This window comes from Sceloporus occidentalis, unplaced genomic scaffold, assembly GCF_023333645.1.
Source record: "Sceloporus occidentalis isolate IW3139 unplaced genomic scaffold, rSceOcc1.0.p SCAF_10, whole genome shotgun sequence".
Classification (NCBI taxonomy): domain Eukaryota; kingdom Metazoa; phylum Chordata; class Lepidosauria; order Squamata; family Phrynosomatidae; genus Sceloporus; species Sceloporus occidentalis.
The window spans coordinates 31372287-31397580 of NW_028316990.1; the positions used below are offsets into that span (position 1 = coordinate 31372287).

Here is a 25294-nt window from a genome sequence, read left to right on the forward strand (position 1 = left end):
ACGTGACAAGGTACGTGGCGGCTTCGCGGCTTACGTCTCTAACCCCCTCTCCTCCTCCTCCGTTGGCGTCACGTGACGCTGGGCTCCATTGGCTCCTCCCTCTTTCACTGTCTCTTGCTGGATTTCCCCGCCCCCTTCTTCTTCTTCCTCCTCTTCCTATGCAACCTACTCCCTTTCCTTCAGAAGCGTTCGGGGAATCCCCGCCCACTTTCTTCCCTTTTCGCTGATTGGCGGGGCCTCTCCACGTGACAAGGGACGCGGCGGCTTCGAGGCCTACGCCACTCGTCTCCGCCTCCTCCGTTAGCGTCACGTGACGCTTGCCTCCATTGGCTCCACCCCCTTTCTCTGAATTGTTGTGGGCTTTTCCCCTCTTCTTCTTCTGGTCTCCCCTGTCACGTGACAGGGGCCTAGACTAGGATCCGGCTCGCGGCACCGGCGAGGCTGGGACTCTCTTTGAGGCAACGATAAAGACCCTTCTCCCTCCCTCCCCTTGGTACTAAGGAAAGCTTAGGGTAAGGGGCGGCAGGAGGGACAAACTTCCTCAGACCTTCCCTGGTAACCCTTGGCAACGCGGCCTTCTCTTTTCCCGCGCCTCTTGGGAGTAGCCCGAGAAGACCTTCCTGGCCTTGGAGCCCCGAGACCCGGGCTGGGCCTTTCTTTCCGGGCGGAGAGGCCTGTCGCTGTCTGTGGGACCTTGGCAGCCTTGGCGAAATGGAGGTAGGTAGGTGGCTCTTTGTGGCTTTGAAGGACGTCAAGGCCTCGAAGGGACTCGGAGCCTCGAAGACAGAAAGGAAAGCCATTTTAAACATACGTACATAATGAATAGGTAAAGTTGACAATGGCTGAAGGGATGACTTTGGCCAGGCAGCAAAGGACTTGGTGTCGTTGTTGTTGTTGTCTGCCTCCAATTGGCGTCTCGCTTGTGGCAACCCCAAGGCAGGCCTATTCTGTGGCATTCCAAGGAGGTTCGGCATGGCCTTCTTCCATTGAGGCTGAGAGAGCGTGACTCCTTGCCCAAGGGCACCAAGTGGGTTTCCTGGCTGGAAGCAGGCATTACGCGAAGAAGAAGGGGAGAGAGAGCGCAAAGCCCTGGTTTCACATTGAGCGAATCAGGGTTGGAAACCTTGGGGAGAAGAAGTGAGAAGGAGGGCCTCAGGACTCATAGGATGCTAGAGTTGGAAGGGAGCCCAAGGAGGGCCCTGATCCGGTCCAAGCCCTTTATTCTGCCATGCAGGAACTCCCCATCAAAGCCTCCCCATTGACAGAGGGCCATCCAGCCTCTGCTTAAAGACAGCCTCCAAGGAAGGAGACTCCACCAGACCCAGATGATTCCTCTGTCGGACAGCCCTGACTGTCAGGAAGGTCCTCCTGATGTTGAGCTGGAATCTCTTTCCCTGCAGCTTGCATCCATTGGGAAGACATTCAGGAACCACTGGTGTCATCATTGTTTAGGTGGCATTGAAGGGCATGGCTTTTGAGGAGTACAAGGCATCCTTTAGTGATGAGAGAGGAGTCTAGGGACTGTTGAAAGACCAAGGCAAGTACAGCCAGGAGGAGAAGAAGAAGAAGAAGAAATGCAGGGGTGGCATGGTAGTGGTCTTCCAACATCTGACAGTCTGATGCCAGGACTGAAAGCAGTGGGTGGAAACTGCAGGGAAGCCATCTGAGACTAATAGCAACATGGGCTGTTCATCATTGGAACAGATTGTCCCTGGAAGAGATGAGCTCTCCTTTGCTTGACTAGATTGTTCCCACAGAATCTATGGCCTGTTACAGACTGCCAAAATAAAGCTGCTTCGGGTCTCTTTGGAGGTATGCTATTTAAATGATGCATGGGTCCTAAGAGTCCGGAGGTCGCGCCAAAGCCACACTCCATTCCTAAGCACTGGAGGGTAGCTTTGGTGCAGCTTCCGGACACTTAGGATGCATGCGTCATTTAAACAGCATACCTCCAAAGAGACCCGAAGCAGCTTTATTTTGGCAGTCTGTAACAGGCCTATGACTCCAAGATGCCTTCCAGGATCAAGTCAGACCATTGGCCAACAAGCTCTTTACTATAGGCACCGAGAGGCAGATGCAGAAGGGCTCAACGGACAGAATCCATCATGTTTGCTCTCTTAACAAGTTTTTCTTCAGCTCGTTTTCCTCAGAGATGTATTGTTTTGAAGCAACTGTTGTCCCTAAGGAAATAGCGTGTACCAGTGTGTTCTCTCAAGCGAGTTGTTTGTGCGCGCCTCAGTTTCCATGCCCCGGGAAAGCAGGATGCTATAAGCACGGCTATCCAGGGACAGTCTTCATTCACAAATATTTATCTGGGCGCAAGTTTTTATTTGAACTGTCGTCCCCGATCCTTTTTGTCGACCTTTTGAAACAATTTCAATTTATTATTGTTCTCTTTAGAGAATGGAACACCTGAACATTGTGTTGGAAGAGACCGCAAGGGCCATCCAGTCCAATCCCATTCTGCCATGCAGGAAATCCAAATCAAAGTATCCCCGACAGATGGCCATCCAGCCTCTGTTTAAAGACCTCCAAGGAAGGAGACACCTCTACACTCCAAGGAAGGAGTTTGTTCCACTGTCAAACAGCCCTTACTCTCAGGAAGGTCCTCCTAATGTTGAGGTGGAATCTCTTTTTCTGGAGCTTGCATCCATTGTTCCGGGTCCTTTTCTCTGGAGCAGCAGAAAACAAGCTTCCTCCCTCCTCAATATGACATCCCTTCAAATATTTAAACAGTGCTATCGTATCACCTCTTAACCTTCTCTTCCCCAGGCTGAACATCCCCAGCTCCCTTAGTTGTTCCTCATAGGGCATGGCTTCCAGACCCTTCACCATTTTTGCTGCTACTGTTGTAAATTATCTCCGGCTGGCATTTAGTCAAGTGCTAAAAGTAAATCTTTTGGGGGGAAGCATCTGTAAGAGATCAACCAAAATACATTCTGGTCAGCTTCTGGTGAGAATGTTGGTCCCTGTGCATCTTGTATTGTATGTCTGTCCGTTGCTGCTAAAGGTCGAAATTGCCTCGGCTGATCAAAGATAAAGCTCAGCACTCCGTTTTCAACTGTGCTTCTGGCTGGAGTTCAAGAAGGGCACGATAGTGACAGTAATCCATTGGGATTACTGGGTCCCAGAGTCTAGTAAGTGAAGGTGTGCTTGTCTAACAATAGGATTTCTATTGTCTGCCCAGTGTATTTATTTACTCAGCAAACTGCTCAGCCTGAATTGTTCTCTTCCTAATTCAGGGAAGGAACCTTGCAGTGCTTGGCCAAGAAAAGGGGCCGATGGGCCCAAGTGGCCCATGGACTGCACTTTTCCTATACCTGGTTTAATAACTAATTGCAATCAATGGTGGTGGGGAGCTGTGAGTCGTTGGTGAGGATGCTTGGATGCACATCCTTCACGTTACAGTGTACAGTCACTGCTTCAGTATAGCCTCACACTTGCAAACCAAGGCTTATTTATATTTGCATATGAATGCAGAAATGAACAATAACTTACGCAGCAGGGACAACAAAATCTGTGTATTGATGATTGAGAACAGCACCTGCATTGGCTTATGTGGCTGAATTATTTTTGTTTTCTTATTTAGGTAGAAACGTGAAGAAATGTCTTTGGAAGAACGTTTCAGGAGCATGGCCTGCATGCCAGGGGTCTGGATTAATTTGGACCTGAATGTTTGCATACCTTTCTTTGGCACAAATACAGTGAAAAAACAGAACAAATGCATTCAGCATTCAGTGCTTCATGCCAACTGTCAGCATGAGGAAAGCCCTAACGCAAGAGGAGATTGTCCAGACTGACTTTAATGGTGAAGATCACACTGGAATTGCTATAGAAACTGCACCATTCAAAATTTTTTTTCTTCCTTTCCATCCTCATTTTGTGCATGAAGTGGAGTTGGACTATAATAAAGGCCATAACGTTTACCACAAACTTGACTTGTAAAGGTGCTGCTATGGGATGATTCTTCCCATCTGTGAAATGAGAGATTGCTGGGTTTCTTTTGTGCTTTAAGGTGGAATCCAGCATCCTTATCAATTTTCTGCATTTGCTATCTATTCTGTGTTTGTGTGTGTGTGTGTATTAATGGTGATGCCTCTGCATACATACCTGTGCAGTCTTGGGCATAGGCTAATGGGAACTATGCCATGAGAACAACTACAGCGTAAGTGTAGCCATGACGGAGCCTCACAGGGTCCAGCTCACTCCTCTGCCAGGCCCGCTGAGCACCACTTTACTGAAAAAGGCGCGTCGGGAGGATGCCACAGGAGTGGAGCATGCGCAGGAAACTGAACCCACAGCAGCAGCGGTTCGCATTGCTCTGACCCTTTTTGAGCCGGATCACAAGCGCTGTCCAGAGTTCTTTTATCCCGAACTGTTGAAGAATGCACGCGGAAAAGGGAAGAGCAGCTCCGCTGGAGAAAAGGTACACGGGGATTGTTTTTGTTCTCTAGTGTGCTAAAATTCGCAAAGCACCCAGAGCAAGGCTAAACCCGGCTTCCTTTTGCTTGGGGTGAAGGTGAACCTATCATGGGTTTTTTAGGGCTCAGAGTGTGTGTCTCATACAAGTGGGCTTCCACGGCCAAGTAGAGAGTTGAACCCTGATCTCCAGAATCATAGTCCAACACTCAAACCATTACACCACTATGGTTCTATAGAGGGTATATCACTACTCATAAATCCATAGTTCTAGCTGGCGGCTAGGGTCAGATTTCAGTCCTTTTATCGAATTGGTGTGCCATGAGAAAAGAACATCAGCAAGGTACCCAGCTTCAGTATTATTATTATTATTACGCTGAAAGCTGGACGATGAAAACAAAATGGTGTGTGTGCCCGTGGCCACGCCAAACTGTGTGCACAAGCCCCATTATTGTCAATGTGGCTCAAGCATACGCACTATTTGCTTTATGGGGGGGTGGGGGGGTCCGGGACGGATCCCCGCATAAAGCAAGGATTCCATTAAGATATTTTTCACCATTTTTCTTCCGCTACAGAAAAAAGACCTTGCTGATCCCTTCAATGATGAAGAAAAAGAGAAGCACAAAGTGGAGGCACTTGCCAGGAAGTTTGAAGAGAAATACGTAAGCTTCTGCATTATAGTTGTGTGCCTGACAAAGTCTTTTTATTCCATCTCATGCAAATGTTGTAATGTTAGGAGCATATGCACTACAAACTACCACTGAAGTAATTAGTAGTTGTAATGATTTTGGTTCATGTAGTGATGATGCAGGAGGTTTTTGTGGGTGGTAGATTTAACAATGAAACATTTTCTGGCATACCTGCTTTTCAAGAGTTGTGGGTAAAAACACAGGTCTTTCTAATTTCAGGGTGGAAAGAAGCGCCGGAAAGACCGTGTTCAGGATTTGATTGATATGGGCTACGGATATGATGAATCTGATTCCTTCATTGATAATTCTGAAGCAGTGAGTAATGAATGGAGGGCTCTGGCTCCCATTGCCTAAGCCATAGGGCAGGTGATGGAGCTGCATGCCCTCAAACATGGGCGCTCCAGTTGGGGTCAGCATCAGGGACCCACATTTCCAGAAAACTGGTCTCATAGCAGTGTTTCTAGGTTTTGCAACTGGTGTTTCTTGGGCAAGTTTCACTGCATTTGGGCATGCTACACAGGCCCAGACTGCTATTTTATTTTCTGGCAGGGCTAGAGCAGGTGCAGCCAAACCAAATCTTAAAATTAAAATTCTTCTGATCTTTTGATAGAGTCATTAACTTGAAAGACAGACCACCTCTTAGAAATTAGAAACAGGATGTCTTTGAGCATGTGTTCAGGACAGACATTGGTTTTTTAGTGTTAGAAGTGAGTTCAGGAGCCTTTTCACACATAGACAGATGTATACATTTTGACCTCCTTCAAACTTGTTTCATTTCAGTAGCTTATTTAATGGTGGGGGGTGTCAAGGGGAAGTTTAATATTGCCGAGGAAGGGAAAGTAAAGCTGTTTGTCCAGTTTATTGCTGCATGGAAGACGACATACAGTACAATTACCCCAGTTTTGTCTAAAGAAAGCATTACAGGAATGCTGATTAATCTCTCTCTTCTGTTCCCAGTATGATGAGCTGGTCCCAGCATCACTAACAACCAAGTATGGAGGCTTTTACATCAACTCTGGAACGCTACAGTTCCGACAGGCTTCTGAATCAGAAGATGACTTTATCAAAGAGAAAAAGAAAAAATCTCCTAAGGTTTGGAATTAAAATGCTCTGGATGCAATCCTGTGTTTATTTATTTAAAGCTAGCCTTCCATAAAGAGTGCTTGTGACTGACGAGGAAGAAGAGCAATATCCCAGGGGCTTTGTTTTTCTTATCTTGCCTTGCTGGAAAGAAGCTCAAAGGCTACAATTCTTTGTGAACTTATGTTAGAGTAAGCAGAGCATAGAAAAGTTTTAATTTCCAGCGTCATCCAGCATGACATCAACAATTTTGCCAGGATAAGAATTCCTTAAGGCAAAGTGATTGATCCTTTTAAAAACTTGATGTTTAGTGTTCCCAGAGACACTTCATCTGTCTTGGGTGAATTAATTGCTATTAATGGATAGCTGGATGGGCTTGTATACTTGAACTGGGCAGTAAATTTTGCTTCTGTTTTTTAAACTTCTAGAAACGGAAATTGAAAGAAGGAGGTGAGAAGATGAAGAAGAAGAAAAAGGATGATTCTTATGACAAGGAAAAGAAGTCTAAAAAATCTAAGTTTCCCAAAACTGGGTAAGAGTCTGCATTGTTATAATGTGATTGTTGAAATGGTGAATGCCTCATCCTTTGCTCGGAAAGAGTAGTCAGGCTTCATTGGAGGACTTCTGAAATAAGAAAAGGAGAAGATCAGTTTGGAGAACTGGTGTGATCCACATCCTTGTTCTAGCTATTAATTTCCTGCTGTGGTGTAAATGAAATCTGGTTTCATTAGTAATATGTCTCGCAGGAAATTTATGGCAGTAAGTGAGATGAGTGAACAAGATAATTTGACAGTGCAAAAATTAACATTGCAGATAATAAAATGAGTCAATTAGAAGGTCTTATGTCGCAGAGCTAGTCCAAATGATCCCAGCAGCCAGTCTGCTTATCTCCATGAATGATCTAATTCACATAGTCGGTGTAAGGCCTAAAGTGGCAATTTACAGAACATTTCAGCGGCTGTTTTAAGGATTAGAAAAACACTGATTTTTGTTCTGATTGTAGAAGTATATGATGCACTCTTCTGAGATTGCCAATTTTAAATACTATTTTAAACAGAACAAAAAACAGGCAAACAAGGGAGTGGAAAACCCCTTGAATTAATTTTCTGCTCTGGGGGTTCAGGATGATGATTCATTTGTGACTGTCTGGGATTTATGTGTTTTTAAAGCAAGGGAGCCTATAGGAAGGGACTTCACCCCATAAATCTTTTTGAACAGTTGTGGGTCACTTTTATATTTGCTCTGATTTGTCTGGCATCCTAAGGGAAAGTGTTAGATCTGTGGTGCTGACACTGAAGCTCGGCCTACTCTCCGTAGATTTCAGGTTACTGGATTAAGAATAAGTGAGTGTCAGCACACTGGCTTGTAGAAATCTGTACAATGAGCAAAAGGTCAAAAAACTAGTAAAGTTGTAGGTGGTAAGCTGGTTGGGTATATTGCTTTTCTTTTATGTATCTCTCCCTCTATGTTGGGAATAATACTGAGCCTCTCCTACAGTTTCACAGCCCTGAATGCAAGCAAGGAGAAGAAAAAGAAGAAATACTCAGGCTCCCTGAGTGTCAAGGAAATGCTGAAGAAATTTCAGAAGGAAAAGGATGCTCAGAAGACAAGGAATGATGAGCCAAAGCTTCCTGTCCCCTGTGTGGCTGAAGCCACAGTCCCACGGGAAGTAGAGAGCATGCCCGACCCTCTTCTCTCCCTCTTTGGCCACACCAGTGACAATGAACTGCTTCAGGCAGCCACAGCCATGGACTCCCTGAGTGACCTTGATCTCGAACGGCTTCTCTTTGAATATCCAGAAGAGAGCCGATTCCATGACATGGATGATGGGAGTGATTCCCTTGGGGCGAGCCTGGAGCAGGATGCCAAGCAGCCTCTCACCCTTCCTGATGGACTCCCCGCACCCTTGGAGAAACGCATTGAGGAACTTAATCAGGTACTGCCAAAACAGCAAGCCCAGGAGTCATCCTGGCTAGGAAACAGGCCTATACTGAACCAAGTCATTGGCCCTTTTAGCCTGGCGTTGTCTGCGTTCCAGGGTTTCGCACAAACTTCCCCCAGCCTTCCCTGGAACTTTAGGACCTTTTGCACCCTCATCTTGGGACCTTTTGCACCCTCATCTTGGGACCTTTTGCACCCAGAGCATCTAGTCAACCAATGAGCTGCAGGTGTCCCTCCAGCCAGTTGCAAGGCATCCACAGGGTTATTGTTGTTTGCCTACATGTTTTGAAGAATTGTTTCCTGGAAAGCCAATCTGTAATGACATGGCACATAAGCAGGGAATTGTGGTAAATGTGGTCCCCTAGTAGTCTTTATTTCAAGTGAGAAATGAGAATTGTGAGTGCCTAGTTAGTAGAAGTGAAAGATTTACCGAGTGGGATTATTCTCCTGCTACCGAGTACATTTGGGTGGTCATGCTCCTTGTTTGGGAAAGGCCTTTGGTTAGGTGCAGGAGTCAGTGGGGTGAGTATCAGTGAGTTTTTCACTCATTTGTGACTCTATTGGTTAATAGCTGTTCTTTTCATTATGAATTAGGCTGCCAGAGCTGCAGAAGGAGAAGTCAAACACAAATTCTTCAACCAGGACATGAACAGCATTTTACTGGAGTAAGTCCATAATGTACCATATGAACCCTATAAGTTCTTGTGGGAAGGGGGAATGGAAGCTCTGTAATATTCTGCACCACAGCAGCTATGTCCCACAGCCTGGAACATCGTGGGTAATCCCCAGTCTTAAGAAATCTTTCTGGCATTTAGGGGAATTGATCTGAGGCCCCAGTGCCCCCCTGTACACTTCTGGAGATGAAAGAATTGAGCACTTGTGACAGAGTTGTGGAATCACGTCAGTCACACTTTTTCTGGACCAATGCATCCCACACAATGTGCAAAGGAATGCCAGTTTGTCACTAGAAGATTGGAAGTGTATCTTGAAATGCAGCAGAAATGCTACTATTTAAAATTCATACAGCAGCAGAAGGGATTTTTCTGTTACAGCTTTCTGATTGTGGAACTACACTGCTTACAGAAATCTGCTAGGGCTGTCAGCTAATTGATTAGTCCTTTAAAACATTTCTATTCAGACTAGTCTTTGATGCCAAATAGTGCTTTGCTGGTAATGTTTTCAAATTGCCTTTTTATGACAATTATTTTCCAATTATGGCTTCTTAATTTTTAGATGACTTTAAAGTATTTTGCCTCTGTCAGCTCATTCTGATAATGGAGAGAGTGACCTGGATGGCCTTTGGGGAGGTAGACAGCTAAATTGTTCTGCCTTTTTTGCTGTCTATAGTATAGAGCTACAAACTCGGGAGCTGAGCAGCCAGATGCGATCCGGGGTATATGCTCACCTGGCCTCCTTTTTGCCGTTCAACAAAGATACCCTCCTCAAGCGTGCCCGCAGACTTTACCTCTGTGAACAGGTATGTAATCACAGAAGTGCAATGCCACTGTTCACTTTCAGGGACAGTATTTCCAGATTTTAGAAGAGCTATTACTTTGTTTAATGCTCTTCATTACACAAGGAATAGAAATCATAAACTTATTATTATTATTACGCTTTATTTATATAACACTGTAGATTTACACAGTGCTGTACATACAAACAATAAAATAGATAAAGTAAACCTGTCCATGGTGTACAATCTAAGAAATAATAAGATAATACCTATAAATAATACATAACAATACTGGAAAGGGTTCAATAAAGTAAAACAGGCAACAAATTAAAAACGTCAAATAAACATCTCTTTAAAGGCTTCTTATGGTTATAGGAATGTGTGCCTTTGAATTGCAGTGCCTTGGCCATTCTTGGGACAAAGGGAAATGGTTATCTAAAGATGTTCCCACAATGGATTTTTAACTGAGTTGCCCCTTCCTTTACCCTCAGAACACATTCTTGGTAGAAAAAAGAAGTTTTGCTCAGTCAAAGTATTTAAACATTACTCTTCCACATAAGTGAAAGTAATTCATAATTTGCTCCTTCCCAGAGCAGAATGTTTTCCTCCTATCTATTTCTGCTCTACCCACTGAAAATATTGGTGGTCAGCAATGCCAAGTGGCTAGTTCCCATTTAGTGAGCAGGCTTGTTGGGAAAGATCAGGCCTTAAATGATGCAAAAAATATGATTTCATCCATTTTTGCCTGACAGATCATGGGACTGACTGTGTTGATGCTGTTAAACATAATAAATAGAAGGTAAATTCTTTATTCTTTCCGCTTCCTTCAGGGTGGTCGGTTGAAGGAGCCCCTTCAGAAATTAAAGGAAGCCATTGGCAGAGCAATGCCAGAACAGATGGCCAAATACCAAGACGAATTCCATGCACACACCCAAGCCAAGTTTGCCAAGTATGTATGTTGGCTGTATAATTCCTTCTCATTTGTTTTACCTACATACAAGTTTATGCAAGACTTTAAGCGCTGATGGATCATTGTTGACATATTACTGAAGTATCTCTGTTGCCTCTTGTGTAGTGGTCTTGTGGTTTTAACCGAAACATTGTGAGGCAGTGATATATTTTGGGAGTAGGTCCTGTAGCCGCCCTGTTGCTTTCTTTTTCTCAGGATGCTTGAAGAGGAAAAAGACAAGGAGCAAAGAGACCGGATTTGTTCAGATGATGAAGATGATGATGATAAGGGAGGGAAACGGATCATGGGACCCCGGAAGAAGTTTCATTGGAACGATGAAATCAGGTTTGCAGAGAAACAGAAAATAGCTGGGGAGTACTGGCAGACCACAAAAGATGGTGGCGTCATCACATACAGCTTGCAAATATGAGTGTTGCCCACCCTGACCCACATGGAGCAATGTCACACCAATTCCTAAGCATTTGCTTTGGCTCCTTATTTGCTACCAACTCATATTCCAGGTGCTGGCATTCACTTGTAAAGCCCTATCTGAAGGACTGCCTCACACACCATAATATCTACCAGTTAGAAATCATCTCTGAGGCCCTACTTTGTAGTTCTTCCACTTAATGGCTTTTAACTTCATTTCATTTCTCCTGTTATAATGTTATCTGCACTGCACTGGAATCACCTGTGGATGAAACATGGTGTATTTATGTTAAAATATATATTTTAATGCTAATATCTTAAGAGAACAGTAAAATAGATAGAATTTAAAGGTATAGCAGTGTTAATCTGTAGAATTAATATGTATAGAGATTTTGTAGCAAAACCTCAAAGGTGCTAGAAAATCTCTATACATAGTAAAATAGAGAGAGAGAGAGATACATACATACATACATACATACACACACGGTATGAATATACTGCAATCCAAATCTGAATAAATATACTGCATTCCAAATTTGAGTGTTCAACTGACAGATCCCAGTTAGAGTTAAAACACCCTTATAAAATTTGGTTAAACTGTGTTGTGTGTGTGTGTTGGAGCAGGGGGTGATGGGTCTGGCTAACATTGGAAGAAACCTTCTCCCCTCCTTCAGGGATTTGCTCTGCCAGGTGGTGAAGATCAAACTGGATGCATATGACCTCGAAAAGAACAAAGCACAGTCACTGGAGGATTATGTGAAGACCTTCCTGGATGGGGAAGTCAGATCTCTTTGGCCAAAGGGCTGGATGCAGTCCAGGTGAGAGGGAATGTAGAAGAAAACTAGCTGTGTACTTCCAAGAGATGTAAAATAACCAAATATTTTGAAGCAATAGGAGAAAAACTAGGGTTTTTTAGGGGGGGGGGGATGAAATTTTCAGAAAATTGAAAAAATGCAGCATTAGCCTCCTTTACACATTGTCAGTCACTTTGTTAATTTAGGAACATAAAATACAGTGCTACCTCGGGTTACGAAATTAATTCGTTCCGCGGCGCCGTTCGTAACCCGATAAATTTCGCAACCCGAAAAGGCGCTGGAAAGCCGCTAGCCGCCCGCTAGCCGCGCTTTCAGATTTGAATTTCGCGCCGAAAAAAATTTCGTAACCCGAAAAAATCTTCGTAACCCGGAACAGTTTTTTCCTATCTAACTTTTTCGTACCCCGGAAATTTCGTAACGCGAGCAATTCGTATCCCGGGGTACCACTGTATATTTGTGTGGGTTTTTTAACTACGTGGCCATGTTCTAGAAGAGTTTATTCCTGACGTTTCACCAGCATCTGTGGCTGGCATCTTCAGAGAATGCTGGCATGGAAGAGAGTGGGGTATATATATCCTTTGTGACCCTCATATACTTCCAGTGAACAGGGTAGTTGAAAGAAGCCTCTTTACATGGTTCCATCTAAGCTATAACAGGTGTTGTCTGCATATTCTTCTGGCATTTCAGTTTGCAACCATAAGGTTTAGAATCTTGAGTTTCTTTTTCAAAAAAGAAAGAAAAGAAAGGGATGATTGTCAGGATTTGTAGAAGAGGCGCCAGGATCTCACAGTTGCAGGAGTCATTTCTGCTGCCTGGAGATCTCACTCCTGCTTTGACCAACAGGTCTGGTTGAGCTTCTCACTCTCACTTCCTTTTTCAGAACTTTATTCAAGGAGAGCCGGCGGGGACACAGTCATCTAACTTCACTCCCGTAAGTTTCTTTACTGTGACAGTATGGTAGATCTACTTGCAAACAACAAATGGATCCTGTCCTTGTGCTTTTCAGTCCACTGATCAGGTTTAGCTTCCAGATGTCTAGATTATCACTCAAAATGCAGTTGTCCTGCTAAAACTGAATTTACCCCTAGCTCTGAAAGAGGGTCCCAACTTTTGTAATGAATGCAGGACAGTCTGAGGTCTTCTAGTTCAGCCATCTTTAGCAGGTTTCATCACACTGGCATTTCAGGATGTCCTGGAAATCAAACAAGCCCCTCTTTTGCTTGTGTCTTCCTACAGAGCAAAGAAGAAAGTCGTGGCACCACCAAAGGTGAAGGCAAAGGTGAGCAAACTCCCTGCACTCTTCAGCAAGCTCTCATTCCCAATATAGTCTTGCTGGGGAAGTGAAAATGTGTGGAAAGATACAGTTTCTTTTTGTTTGTATCAAAAAGGCTCTCTACACAGCCACCCGTATTTTCCACCACTATTCTATGTGATATTTTCCTGGTTAAGCAGACTGAGTCTCCCTTATCTGGCATTCCTTTACAGAGAGGCTACTTTCACCTGAATGGTAGGTGTAGGGTTCAAAGTGTAAAGGAGGTAGCATTTCCTTCTATTTTTTCACAGTAAAGATTGAGTCTTCCTTACCTGGAATTCCAAAATCTGAAATCATCCAAAAAAATTCATGGGTGGTTAAGATACTGACTTTTGTTGTCTGATGGTTCAGTGTACACAAACGGGTTTTTAGACTTGGGTTCCTTCTCCAAGGTAGCTCTTTATGTGCATATATGCAAATACAGGTATTTTGATCAAGGGAAGTAATAGTGCCACCATATTCTGCTCTGGTCAGGCCCCACCTGGAATATTGTGTCCAGTTCTGGGTGCCACAATTCAAAAAGGACATTGAGAAACTGGAGCGTATCCAAAGGAGGGCGACTAAAATGGTGAAAGGTCTGGAAACCATGCCCTATGAGGAACGCCTTAGGGAGCTGGGGATGTTTAGCCTGGAGAAAAGAAGGTTAAGAGGTGATATGATAGCCCTATTTAAATATTTGAAGGGATGTCATATTGAGGAGGGAGCAAGCTTGTTTTCTATTGCTCCAGAGACTAGGACCCGGAGCAGTGGATGCAAGCTGCAGGAAAAGAGATTCCACCTCAACATTAGGAGGAATTTCCTGACAGTAAGGGCTGTTCGACAGTGGAACACACTTCCTAGGAGTGTAGTGGAGTCTCCCTCCTTGGACGTCTTCAAACGGAGGCTGGATGGCCATCTGTCGGGGATGCTTTGATCTGGATTTCCTGCATGGCAGGGGGTTGGACTGGATGGCCCTTGCGGTCTCTTCCAACTCTATGATTCTATGATTCTATGAAATCCAAAATGGTCTCAATCATTTCAGATAAGTTAGACTCAGCCTGTATAAACATACCTAGATCCTAGACTTGGTTGTTGTTGTGTGCCTTCAAGTAATTTATGACTTACAGCAAACCAAAGGCAAACCAATCACACGGCAGTTCATTGGTTTAGTATTGTAACATTGGCTGCCTGTTTGTTTCCAGGCCCAATTTTGTATGCTGGTGTTTGCCCTTGAAAAACCCATGGTTTGGCAGTGCACTAAAAAGGCAGGTTGTTTATCTTAAATAAACCCCTGTATTGCAGCCTCCCCACTCATATCTTTGTTCCTGAGTGTTCAAACAACACTTTTCAAGCCTTTTGCAAGGCCTAGCTGGTTTTGTTTTAAATAAAAGCAGAATTCCTTTCCAGGTACCAAGTAATATAGGTGAAAACTCCCACAGAGTTTACTCAATCATTTAACATATTCAATTTAGAGTGCTTTGGAAGTTTAAGTTCTCAACCCTCTTGAGTCCTAATTCTAGGAGAAAATACAAAACATAAATAATGTGCCCCCTCCTCATCTTTTAATTAAAACAGAGATGACATAATTTACAACTCTAGATTGACTAATGTGCCTTCTCCTTTTTCTCAGGAGCCTTCCGGTAAACCAGACAAGAAGATGCCGCTTTCTGTCCCGTTGATCCACTCGAGTGGCACAGTTTCTCCAGAGTCTCAAGGAGCTGCTGTTGGCCTCAGCCCGCAGACTAGGGAGCTCCTGGCCATGAGTTCAACTCCAGTTGCCAGCAGCTCAGTCACACCAGCTGCCTTCAATATGGATGATTCTTTGAATGAGGACTTAATCCACAATGCTGCTTCATCCCTGGAAGCCGTCTCCAAGGAACTGGCTGTGTTGAACAGCCGAACGGGTGGAAGTCCTGATTTCACCCTTCCTGCAGCCCCAAAGATGCCTTCGGAGAAGCCCCCTGTCCAAGCAGCACTGGAAGAGAAGAGGCCTTTCTCCAAACCAAGCCCTTCACCTGTATCATCATCTTCTAGCAGTTCCCTACAGTCTCCCCTCAACTTCCTGGCTGAACAGGCCTTGGCATTAGGCCAGTCCCCTCAGGACAAAAAGGCCGAGGGCTCCACTTACAAAGACCTGCCCTCCCAGACTCCCCCAACTAAGGTCCCAGATACCCACCAGCCTAAGCCGAAGCACCACAGCCTGCCACGCACAGTTCATGGACCCCTGACATCAGCCCCTGTGCAAACACCCCAGGTGAAAGTATTTTCCTTGAGTGCTCAGCAGCCGAAGACTTTCTCACCATCACCTCCCTTTGTGAAGCTGCAGAGTCCTAAAGCTGTCTCCCCACTCCCCCAGCGCCCCCTCCTCCAACAGCAGCAGGCGAAAACTCCCATCAAAGCACCAGGATTCCACTCCTCTTCTTCCTCCTCTTCCGCCATCTCTCCAGGATCTGGCAGCTCCCACAAGACCCCTAGTTCTGCCTCTGTGTCACTAAGCTACACAGGGAAGCACCTAAATAGCTCTGGCTCCTCAGGACAATCTTTCAAGTCACCCTTTGTGGCGCTGTCCAGGCACATGGCTTCGACCAGTGGCTCTACATCAAGCATTTCTACAAACCAGAGCTCAACCCCGGGCAATTTGCTGCCAGGCGCATGTCTTCCTTCTGGGCAGGCTCCCAGTCGCTCATCGCCCAGTTCTATGGTGAAGAAGACTCTGGTCTCCCAAAAGTTGACATTGGTAGCTCCACCAGGGGGTCCAAATGTCAGTTCAAGTGGAGGGACACAAGGGGTGGCCAAGTTGCTGACCTCCTCCCTGAAGCCTGCTGTGGTTAGCAGCACTGCATCCTCTACCTCTATGCCAGTAAGTGACCTCTTAGGAAAGCCAGTTATTGAATACGTGCATGATCTTACACATTTCTTGCAAATTTCTTGCCCTCTTTAGCTTATGCTGTAAAGTGCCACATAGAATCCTAGGGAACTGAGGTCAGGGTTTGTCCATCTAGCCTGTTCCCTCTGCAAGTGACTCTCCATGGTTTGTAGCAGATGACTTTCCTATCCTCTGCTATTTTGGAATCTTAATGTGAATAGTCTTTTAAGGACCCCTGAATTCCCTCCCTCTTGAGGAAAAAAGGCCGCCAGCAGGCCACCCTTTTCAGGCGGTCTGTCCCAGGCCCTAGTTAGCGCTGAACCAAACACAAAGCAGAAATGCAAAGTCGAAGGCTTTCATGGCTGGCATCCATAGTTTTTTGTGGGTTTTTCAGGCTATGTGGCCATGAAATGTTTGCCATGGAAGATCTTGTTACAATTGTCAGTGTTTGTTTTAACATTTTATTTGTTTATTTAGAGCATATATATTCTGCTTTTTAGCCACAAAACCTAAGAGCAGTATACAAATTGTTAATTTGGCAATTCCCTGCCCTCAGGCTTACAATCTAAATAAGGCACCACAGAGTAGGAAAAGGGAATGGCATTGGGAGAGGGGATCAAATTGTCATTGGCTGCTGAGTAATTTCTGGTGACAAAGGAGGGTGAACTTGCCTTCCTGGGAAGGTCAGAGCCCACTGGTATCCTTCCCAGGGCACTTCCCACATTGAGGACAAAGGCCATTACTTCCTGCTAGTCTGACTGGTTCTTTCGCTCCTCTTTCCAGAAGGGAGCCAGCGGAGCAGTGCTGCTAACCAGTTCGTCTTCCTTGAATGTCCTCTCGCCCTCTTACAAGCCCAGCAACCCGAAGCTGCCTACTGCCCTCAGCTCTACCCCACTGGGGATTATCTCACCCATCCATTCCTTCCCTCTTCATGTGATTTCCTTCAGCTCTGAGTCTCCACCTAAAGCAGGGGTGTCGAAGGATGCCATCGTAACAGGACCAGTCCCAGGGACTTTCCACCACAGTCTTGGCCATAGTAAGTGATGCATGTGAGTAGTGGGAGCAGCCATGCCCTTGAGGCACTGTTGCAAATGGCCACCTCTCAGGCTGCTGCAGGGGGCTTGATGATGGCTATTCTGTTTGTGCAAGAAGGAATTTCGACTGGGATAGGCTTCGGGTGGGCTCTCTCTCCTTCAGTAGTGTGTTGGGGTCTTTGAAGCTGATCCTGTTCTGGAATTCAAGTCTTGTCAGCTAACTGCCTAAGGCAGTGGTTCCCAAACTTTGGTCCTCCAGATGTTTTGGCCTTCAGCTCCAAGAATTCCTGACTGCTGACCATGTTGGCTGGGGCTTCTGGGAGTTAAAGTCCCAAACAACTTGAGGACCAGAGTTTGGGAACCCCTGGCCTAAGGCACCAACATTTGTGCACTGGGTTTATTGATAACACTTGGGGGCATCTAAAATGAACTTTGAGAAGTTTGAATATCTACTTTTGCCTATGGTGGATTTTTCAATTCTTTCTCTCTTCTAGAAAGAAACTAGAATGCTGTTTTTAGCTTGTAGCAATTTGCTCTGAAGTTATCTTGTAATTTCAGTTTTGGGTTGCACCATTGGGGCACTAAAAGCCCTTCTTTTTGTATTTCTTTCAGATACATCTCAGCTACATGCTAAAGGGTCCAACTCACAGCCACGGAAATTGTGACAGCTCTGAAAGAGTGCAACAACCGCTGAAGTGGGGCCACCATGAAACTGAGCAGTGGACACAAGGGGGTTCTCCCCCACTCACTCTTGTTATTCTGACTTAAATGGGAGTTGAGCGGGGAGGATCTTTCCGACTTTGGACCAGGAGTTTTCTATGGGGATCTGTGCCTCACCCAGAAAAGGAAGCACTTAGGTGGCACAGTTGTGGCAGCTGCGCTTATTCATTGTACTCCAGCCGCCCAGGCAGGGAATGGAGTGACACAGGCAAGTTTGTACAAGCCAAGCACTAGCAGAGCCTTGCTGCCAAGTATCTGTGGATCCAATTACCTCCTCATCGATGTTGAAGTGGATTACAGGAAGGTGTTTGTTCTTTTCTTGACTCGATCATATGCCATATCGCCCCACCCCCCTACACACACACACACATGCACTCTTTCTGATGGTACCCAGAATAAAGCTGTGCTCATGTTGACCGGAAGATTGACCTTCCTCTTGTAGCAGCTTTGTAAAGTCAGTCAGCTCACTGGTCCTCTGAGAAGGAAAGTAGAGACTTGAGAGGCCTCAAGATGCATTCATGAACACTGAGCTGAATTTGTGGCTTTCATTTTTCTTTTTCTTTTGCTTCCTTGCCTGACCTCTTCTGTTTTTTGTTTTGGGTAGGCTCCATTATCTGCTCCTTGTCCCCACCTTGTCATTACCCTTGAATGTCCAGCATCAAAAAAGACCCTTCCCCACCCACGCATGACGTTGTGTACAATGAAGCTGTAATTTCAGTGCCTTTTATGGTGGAGCAAGAGTGCAAAACATTTCAAGCTCATGTAGTATGTGAACTCCCTCAAGCTTTTTTTTTCCTTTTGACATTTTCTTATTTTTAGAGCTGTATTTAAGGTGCACTGGGCTTTATGTAGAGGGGTCCCTCCCCTTTGGTGGCATGGCAGTCTCCAGGCAGTTGTGCAAGATGGCCAATGCCAAGCAACTTGAAGCTGTGACTTAAGCTTCACTTCTGAAGCTATTGTCCTGAAACAGCCAGCATTCCATAAAGAGCTCAAGATCACGTTGTTGTTTTTCTTTTGCTCTCACAGGAATTATCTATGACCATTTTTTGCATATGCAGCCATGCAAGGGCAGGAGGAGCTGGCCTTTTGTAGGGCTGCAGGAAGAAAATTAAGCCATCAGGAGGTGCTTAGTTTGCATCAGGGTGCCTGCATGCATGTGGTTTAGGGCAATCGGATGGAAACCATGCCAATCCAATGAATGCAAACTGGGCTAGAACATCTTTATCTCAAGAGACTTTCCTGGCAGATTGTGCCAACTGTTTCTCAAGCTGCTTAGCTCTTTTGGTGACATTAGGAAGATGGTGGAGGCTCACCAGGGTTTGCTTATAATCCTCAGTGATGCTCTTGGCTTGGAAATTTGCAGAACTGACCAAAAGAGCTACCACTCCTAGCTAATCCTTCTGGCTTTGAGGCAGTGGCTGGCATCTTGATGGTTCTGTAGGATAATTGGTGAAAAAGGACCAAATCCTTCACTGACTTGTTGCCCTGACATGTTCTGGGGAGGAAAAAGGCAGGGAATAGCTGGGACGTGGCACACACCCCTCCACCCAGAAGCCTCTTGCGAAAGGTTTCCTGGAACAAAAAAATCTCTTAATAGAGTGGCGAAATCATGTTAGGCCCTCTGGTTACCAACTGACTGATACTCTTTGAAACCTTGGTGCAGCCCAGTGGCACCCTCCCCACAAAACCCCCCTCTTATTTTACCTGCCTAAATTGAGGGCTGCTTTCTGATCATAATCTGGAACTCTTCTTTCTTAAGTGTCAACTTGCTCATTGTTCCTCTGAAACAGAAAATACTTGATCTTCAACTCAGTTTTTTTTAAAAGCGTTCTGTTTGGATTGTGACCTCCAAACCAAAATTTGGAGAGCAGTTATTTCTTTTGACATAGTAGTAAGCTCCTTTGTATTTATTTCCATCAAAATGAATTTGAGTCTTGCTCACTACAATCAAATTCATTTTTTAAACCAGTCAATTAAAATCAGCATACACACCCCTTAAGTTACAGAAGAAGAGCCAAAGACCAAATCTGAAGCTTGCCAGTTCTGAAGCACAGAGATGTGAAATGAGTGTCCTTTGTTTAGTTGTTTCCTTTTTGGTCAAGGCTCAATCCTGCTGTCTCTTGGTTACCTTTTAAGAGCGGCTTCATTTTCATAGGAACTAGTGCTCAGCACTGGGCAGGATTCAGGCCATGCTTAAGTCCTTTCTTGCTGTCATTCAGATGCTTCTGTCACCACATATCTGTACTTGCTGAAGCTGGAGCGGAAGCCCCATGTTGTAGAAAGAAACTTCACAAAGCCTCTTGCCTCAGGGAAATGTTATACGGTGGAAATTCTGTGCGATTTCTTCCCCACCTGCTTTTTTCAACCCCCCCCCCCCTTTTCCTTTTGCGTTTTAAAAAGCGAGATAAACAGAGCCACAGCAAGGCAAGATCTAACCGCCAGGGCCTGCAAACAACAGCGGAGCACCACATGTCTCTCTGCCTTGGCTGAAGACCATTTTGCTAGGTTTTGTTTATGGTGGGCATGCGCACCACCAGATGGCACTTAAAACTTAGAAAAGCAGTTTCTTTGTGTGCAGAAAGAGCTGCAATTTATTTTTGTGTGTGTCGTGGGGGAGGGAGGGGGCCTTTCTAGATAACCAGGAGGGTGGAGGTGACAATTAAAAAATGGTTAATCTTGTATACAGCAACGGAATAAAATTGTTTTTTCAGTTTCCAAAAACGCTGCTTTCATTTTTCTCTCTTTTGAAAGAGGAGCCGGTGGAGGAGCTGTTCTGTGGACAGAGTTCTTTCCCCACGTCTCCGATGAAAACTGATCAGGTAGCAGGGTAAGATTTCTGCCTAAAATCCACTGTCTATCACAGAAGACAGTAATGGATTTGATAATCAAATTGAAAATACAAGGTGGCTTCCCAGGAGGTGTGTCAGGAATGTTTTGGACACTTCTAGAAGGGTGAAAAGTGGGTAGACGCAACCTTCCCAGAAGGACAGGAGCAGAGCTGTCTGAACGAAAAGAACTATGCCACTCCTTCTTAAAATACCTTTTCTCAGAAAATGTTAAAGTACCCCAGATGTCATGCCATTTTGTACACAGTGCTTATATATGCCGAATTTAGCAATACAAAGGCATTTATATGAATAAAAGGACATTAATAAAAGGGAGAGTTTCCTCAGATTAGATCACTATATCTTCTTTTTATTTGAGGGTATAAATAAAGTTTCCCATTCCCTTCTACAATAAGTATTTGAATACATACGGTCAAATATAATTAAGCACAACACCAGTACGCACATTGTATAATTGCAACATGGGAAAGAAGGCACTTTTGGCGTTGGTACTGTAGCATTATCTATTACCACCCTTTTAAAGCATGCAGGCATGACCTGAAAGGTGTACAAGCGTTGTCACTTGGCTACTTGCTAATGTGTGACAGTAGATAATTACATTGAGAAGAGTTGTACCTTCCTTAAATGCCACTTGCAGTGTCACTCAGTGGTCATAGCTATAAAGGCATCCACCTGAGGACTGCCGTCTGCATCGGCAGTCAGTTACTTGGCCTCTGTTGGTGATCAAACTGGGCAGTTCAATTTTTCTGTGCTTGTCTTTTCCTAACCTTTTAATACCATCCAGGAGAATAGATCACTTTGCATAATAATAATAATGTAGTGTTTTGGATTGCTCAAAAAGTTACAACAGCCCTGTATCGTTGACTAGTATTGCTCCCATGCTACAGCTGTGAGGAGCTACACAGTGACTTGCCTGAGGCAACGAACTGAATTTATAATGAAGGTGAGCTTGGAATGGGCCTTGCCCAGCTTCCAGCTTGCTTTCTTATCCTCTTCATGCAAGGGGTGCTCTGGTGGAGGCTTGTAGGAGTGGGGATGCCAAGTGAAAGTTCATTCAGAAATTGCCATTTTTGCCTGCTTCCCCCCCCCCCCCCCCAACACACACACACCTTGGATGCACTGGTGGGAACCTAAGGTGGCTTGCAATCTTCACAAAATGCAACGCTGACCTTACGTTTGGCAGGATTTCCCAGAATTTAAGTAAGATGGAGTGCAGGTTCATTGCACCCCAGTGTTCAAATCAAGCATTGGGTTTTTGGCATGTAGACCCCGTGGGAAGTAATAAGTAAACATCTGAGTTTGTAACAAGTGTTGATCTCTAAACCAGCTGTTTTAAGAACAGTGGTCTCTCACATAATCTACTGTGTGAATGAAGCAATTTATTTTTGTCCAGACACCAAGACTGCCAGCTCCTGGATAGATATTTCCTTGTTGAGGTAACTGTCGTACTGAGCTGCAGTTAGTCTTCCACTCTTCAAGGCGTCTTCAATGGAGAACTTCTTCCCTGACTTTCTGTCATGGATGACGGAAGATTCACCGCTGGGCCCTTTGACTGTGGTCTCTTCCCAGTCGCATTCTTGGTTCTTCAATTTGACATACAAGCTCCATTCAATAAGGCCAAACCTGTGGGCTTCTTCGGGAGACATCTCTTTCCCTGTGTCTGGATCAATGACCACGATGGAACGCCTCAAGTGATTCTCTCTCTGCTCTCTCTTGATGGCCACTGTCTGGAGACGGTTTTGAAGCTGTTCAATCTCACTATCTTTTTCTCGAGATAATCTTTTCAATTCTTCCAGCTCTTTCTCCAAAGCTTGGAAACGGGAGTCTAGACTCACACCACTTTCCACTTGCGACATGTTCTTTAAATCTCGGGCTTCTGCCATGGTGAGCTCAATCTCTGAATGCAGCCGCCTCATCTCCAGCAGCAGGTTCTGTTTCTCTAGATGAAGCTTGTGGTTTTCCTCCCTCAAGAAGTCCAGCTCCTTGGAAGACTTGGAATTGTTGAACTCAACTTCAGATAACTTGGCCTCCAGTCTATTGATATCTGCATCCATTTCCATCTTCCGCCGACTTTCCTCCTCCAGATTGTTCTTCAGTTTCTGAATCTCGTACTCACTGTCTCCTTTGTCCACTTGGATGCTTTCTGAAAAGACCACTTTCTCCTTGACTTCCATCTTCTCTAGTGCTTGAAGTTTCTTTCTCAGGGCTTCTAACTCAGTCTGCAGGACTTGCCTCCGATGTTTTTCCTCCTCCAGCTCCAGCTTAAGGAGAGCATGCTCCTTTTCCTGCTGTGGGTCTTGCTGGAGGATTACCTTCTGCTTCACAGTTACTCTTTCCGTCGTCTCCTTCTCCTGCTGCTCCAGCTCACTCAGCCTGATCTTCAGCCGCTGTACCTCCAGCTCTGCCTCCCGGCGAGCCTGCCGCTCTTTCTCCAACTCATCTAGCTGACGCTCCAGCTCTGACCTCCTCCGCTGCAGCTTGCGCATCTCATTCCGAAGTGAGTCTATCTGCTGCAGCTCATTCTCAATGCTCTGTGAGAAGGAGCTGATCTCAGCTTTCAAGGCAGGGTCTTGTTCTAATTTCACCACTTCCTGCTGTACCACCTTCTCCCTCACCTGCAAAAGTTCTTCTTCTTTCTCCCTGATCCTCTCCTCCTGGACCTTCTTCTCCCGCTCCAGGTCCATGTGCTTCTTGTGTTCTTCAGCCAGTTGAGCCCTCAGGGATTCCACCTCTTCTCTTGTGTGGGGGTCCTCCCGGTACTGCAGCACCTCCTGAACCACTTCCTTCATCTGGACCTGAGGTTTGGCTTCCTTCAGCATTTGGATGTCTTGCTTTAGCTGATAGATCTCCAGATCTGCTCTTTCAATGGCTCTGGTTCTATCCACAATCTCATCCCTGAGGCTCTGCAGCTCCAACTCTGTCTCTGGGTCAGTTTTGTACTTAATAACTTCTTTTATAACCTCTTGCACTTCCACCTGTGGCCCTCTGTTCCTCAGAGCCGCCAACTCATTCTGGCAACTCTTCAGCTGCTCCTCTCCATCCCGGTATCTTCTCTCCTGTTCCACCAGCTCTAGGCGAAGGTTGGCCACTTCATTTTCAGCCTGGGGATCAGGACGAACAATCTCCCGGACTTTCTCCTGGACAATCACTTTGGCATTCTCTTCTTGCAGGGCCTGGATCTTCCTGAGCAGCTCAGCTTTCTCTCTCTCATTAGAGCGGCCTTTGGCTTTCTCTTCTTCGTACAGACGCCGCAATTCGCTCACCTCTCTTTCCGTTGCAAGGTCCTTCTCCACTTTCAGCACTTCCTTCACGGTGATCTTGCCCTCTGCCATTGCCCGCTCTTTCTCCAGACGCTTCAGTTTGGCTTGCAAGAAGCGGAGCTCTTCCTCCTGCTGCTGTCTCAAGGCACTCTCCCTCTGCTTGCTGTCCTGCAGCCGCCGAAATTCACTCTCCAGCTGAGGGTCATTCTGCAATTTCACTACTTCCTTTTCAGTCACCTTCTCTTGTTCCTTATTCTTCTCATCGGAAAGCGCAGCAACTTGGCGGCGCAAGAGAACCATCTCGTTCTGGCGGGCTCCTTCCTGCCTCTTGAGGTCCTCAAGGTTTTCTTTCAGCTTCAGGATTTCCTCTGCCTGGGCTTTATCCGGTTCAATTCGAAGGACCTCCTTGACTACATATTCCTGCGCACCTTCTCTCCTTTCATGCTCCAGAGTGCGCAGCTTGAGCTTCAGGGCCTCGAGTTCACTCTGCAGCCCCTGATTCTTGCGCTGCTCCTCTGCCAAGTTCTGCTGCATTTTGTGGAAGCTTTCGTCCAGCTGTGGGTCGGGCACTTTCTTTACCAGCTCATTTGTGACCAACACCTCCTGTGGCCTCTGGTTTTGAAGGACGAAGATATTGTCCTGGATGACTTTGATCTCCTCCTCCAGCTGCAGTCGGCGCTGACACTCATCCTCCAGCTCCTTCCTCAGCTTCCAGATTTCTTCTAGTGGCCTTTCAGACTTGCTGGTCTGAACAGACTCCTGAATCACCTGAACTTCGGGCTGCTGTCAACAAAGAGAAAGTGAAGAGTCAGTGAGAGACCTGAACTGCATCAGTGTCATTATAGGGGAAGGGTGAACAATTGGGAGTTAGTGGAAAACATTTGCCACCCCACGGAAACATCCCTGCCACAACTCCTGAAAACATTTTGCCCCTCAAATCATCCTGGATGATTTTGCCACATTTTTTGTCCTCTGTTGCATGGATGCAGCATGTGATACACAATGTACATTGACACACAACTATAGGTGCTTTATTGTACATAGGAAATCATTTTGCACATGGAATTCCACTTCCATCAGCTAAATACATCCATTATGTGATGTCTAAAAAGGTTACTCTGCAGGCATAGCACAAATTATACTTGTGTATATTACCAGTGTGGTTTGGTTTGAGTGCTGGACTAGGATGGGGAGACCAAGATTGGAATCTCTGCTCAGTCATGGAAACCCATCTAGAAGGCCTTGGGCAAATACTACTCTGAGCCTCAGCGGAAAGCAATTACAAAACTCCTCCAAACAAATTTTGCCAAGAAGACCCTGTGATAAGTTCACCTTGGAGTCACTGTAGGTCAGAAACAACTTGGAGCCAAAGAGCAAGACCACAACTATGTCACCAACGGGATTCTGGCCAGTATCTGTAAAGTCTTAAAAAATGTCACACATCTTTGTTTTGCTCAAACAGACTGACTAATATGTCTACTACCCATTTAGAATTTGCTGCA

General features: G+C 45.4%; 2 protein-coding genes across 4 annotated transcripts in view; one reads left to right on the forward strand and one right to left on the reverse strand.

The window, feature by feature from the left end:
- Positions 1-360: 360 nt before the first annotated feature.
- On the forward strand, positions 361-20508 carry UBN1 (ubinuclein 1). 3 transcript variants are annotated; one of them, XM_089540926.1, is made up of 17 exons: positions 361-721; positions 3590-4426; positions 4995-5081; positions 5328-5423; positions 6066-6200; positions 6617-6720; positions 7686-8124; positions 8724-8794; positions 9477-9606; positions 10413-10531; positions 10748-10876; positions 11635-11778; positions 12656-12706; positions 13012-13054; positions 14697-15926; positions 16716-16968; positions 17579-20508. In XM_089540926.1, exons 2-17 carry the CDS (start codon positions 4178-4180, stop codon positions 17629-17631), a joined length of 3333 nt encoding a protein of 1110 aa, XP_089397052.1. In that variant the 5' UTR covers positions 361-721; positions 3590-4177; the 3' UTR covers positions 17632-20508. The 3 variants fall into 3 exon arrangements, with proteins under 3 accessions (XP_089397052.1, XP_089397051.1, XP_089397054.1); XM_089540925.1 differs by having other exon boundaries at positions 361-717; XM_089540928.1 differs by having other exon boundaries at positions 361-717; positions 16719-16968.
- A 352-nt stretch (positions 20509-20860) lies between these two features.
- PPL (periplakin) overlaps positions 20861-25294 on the reverse strand; it is a 46572-nt gene continuing 42138 nt past the window's right edge. The window contains exon 22 of the mRNA XM_089540924.1: positions 20861-24575. Coding sequence (XP_089397050.1) covers positions 21912-24575 — 2664 coding nt within the window. The 3' untranslated portion in view covers positions 20861-21911. The remainder of the gene's footprint in view (positions 24576-25294) is intronic.

Bases quoted from the DNA above. Each gene is read 5' to 3' on its own strand.
- UBN1 (XM_089540926.1), top strand. From the start codon at position 4,178: ATGACGGAGCCTCACAGGGTCCAGCTCACTCCTCTGCCAGGCCCGCTG. The intron at 4,427-4,994 runs GTACACGGGGAT...CTTCCGCTACAG, and splicing joins GCAGCTCCGCTGGAGAAAAG to AAAAAAGACCTTGCTGATCC. The intron at 8,125-8,723 runs GTACTGCCAAAA...ATTATGAATTAG, and splicing joins GCATTGAGGAACTTAATCAG to GCTGCCAGAGCTGCAGAAGG.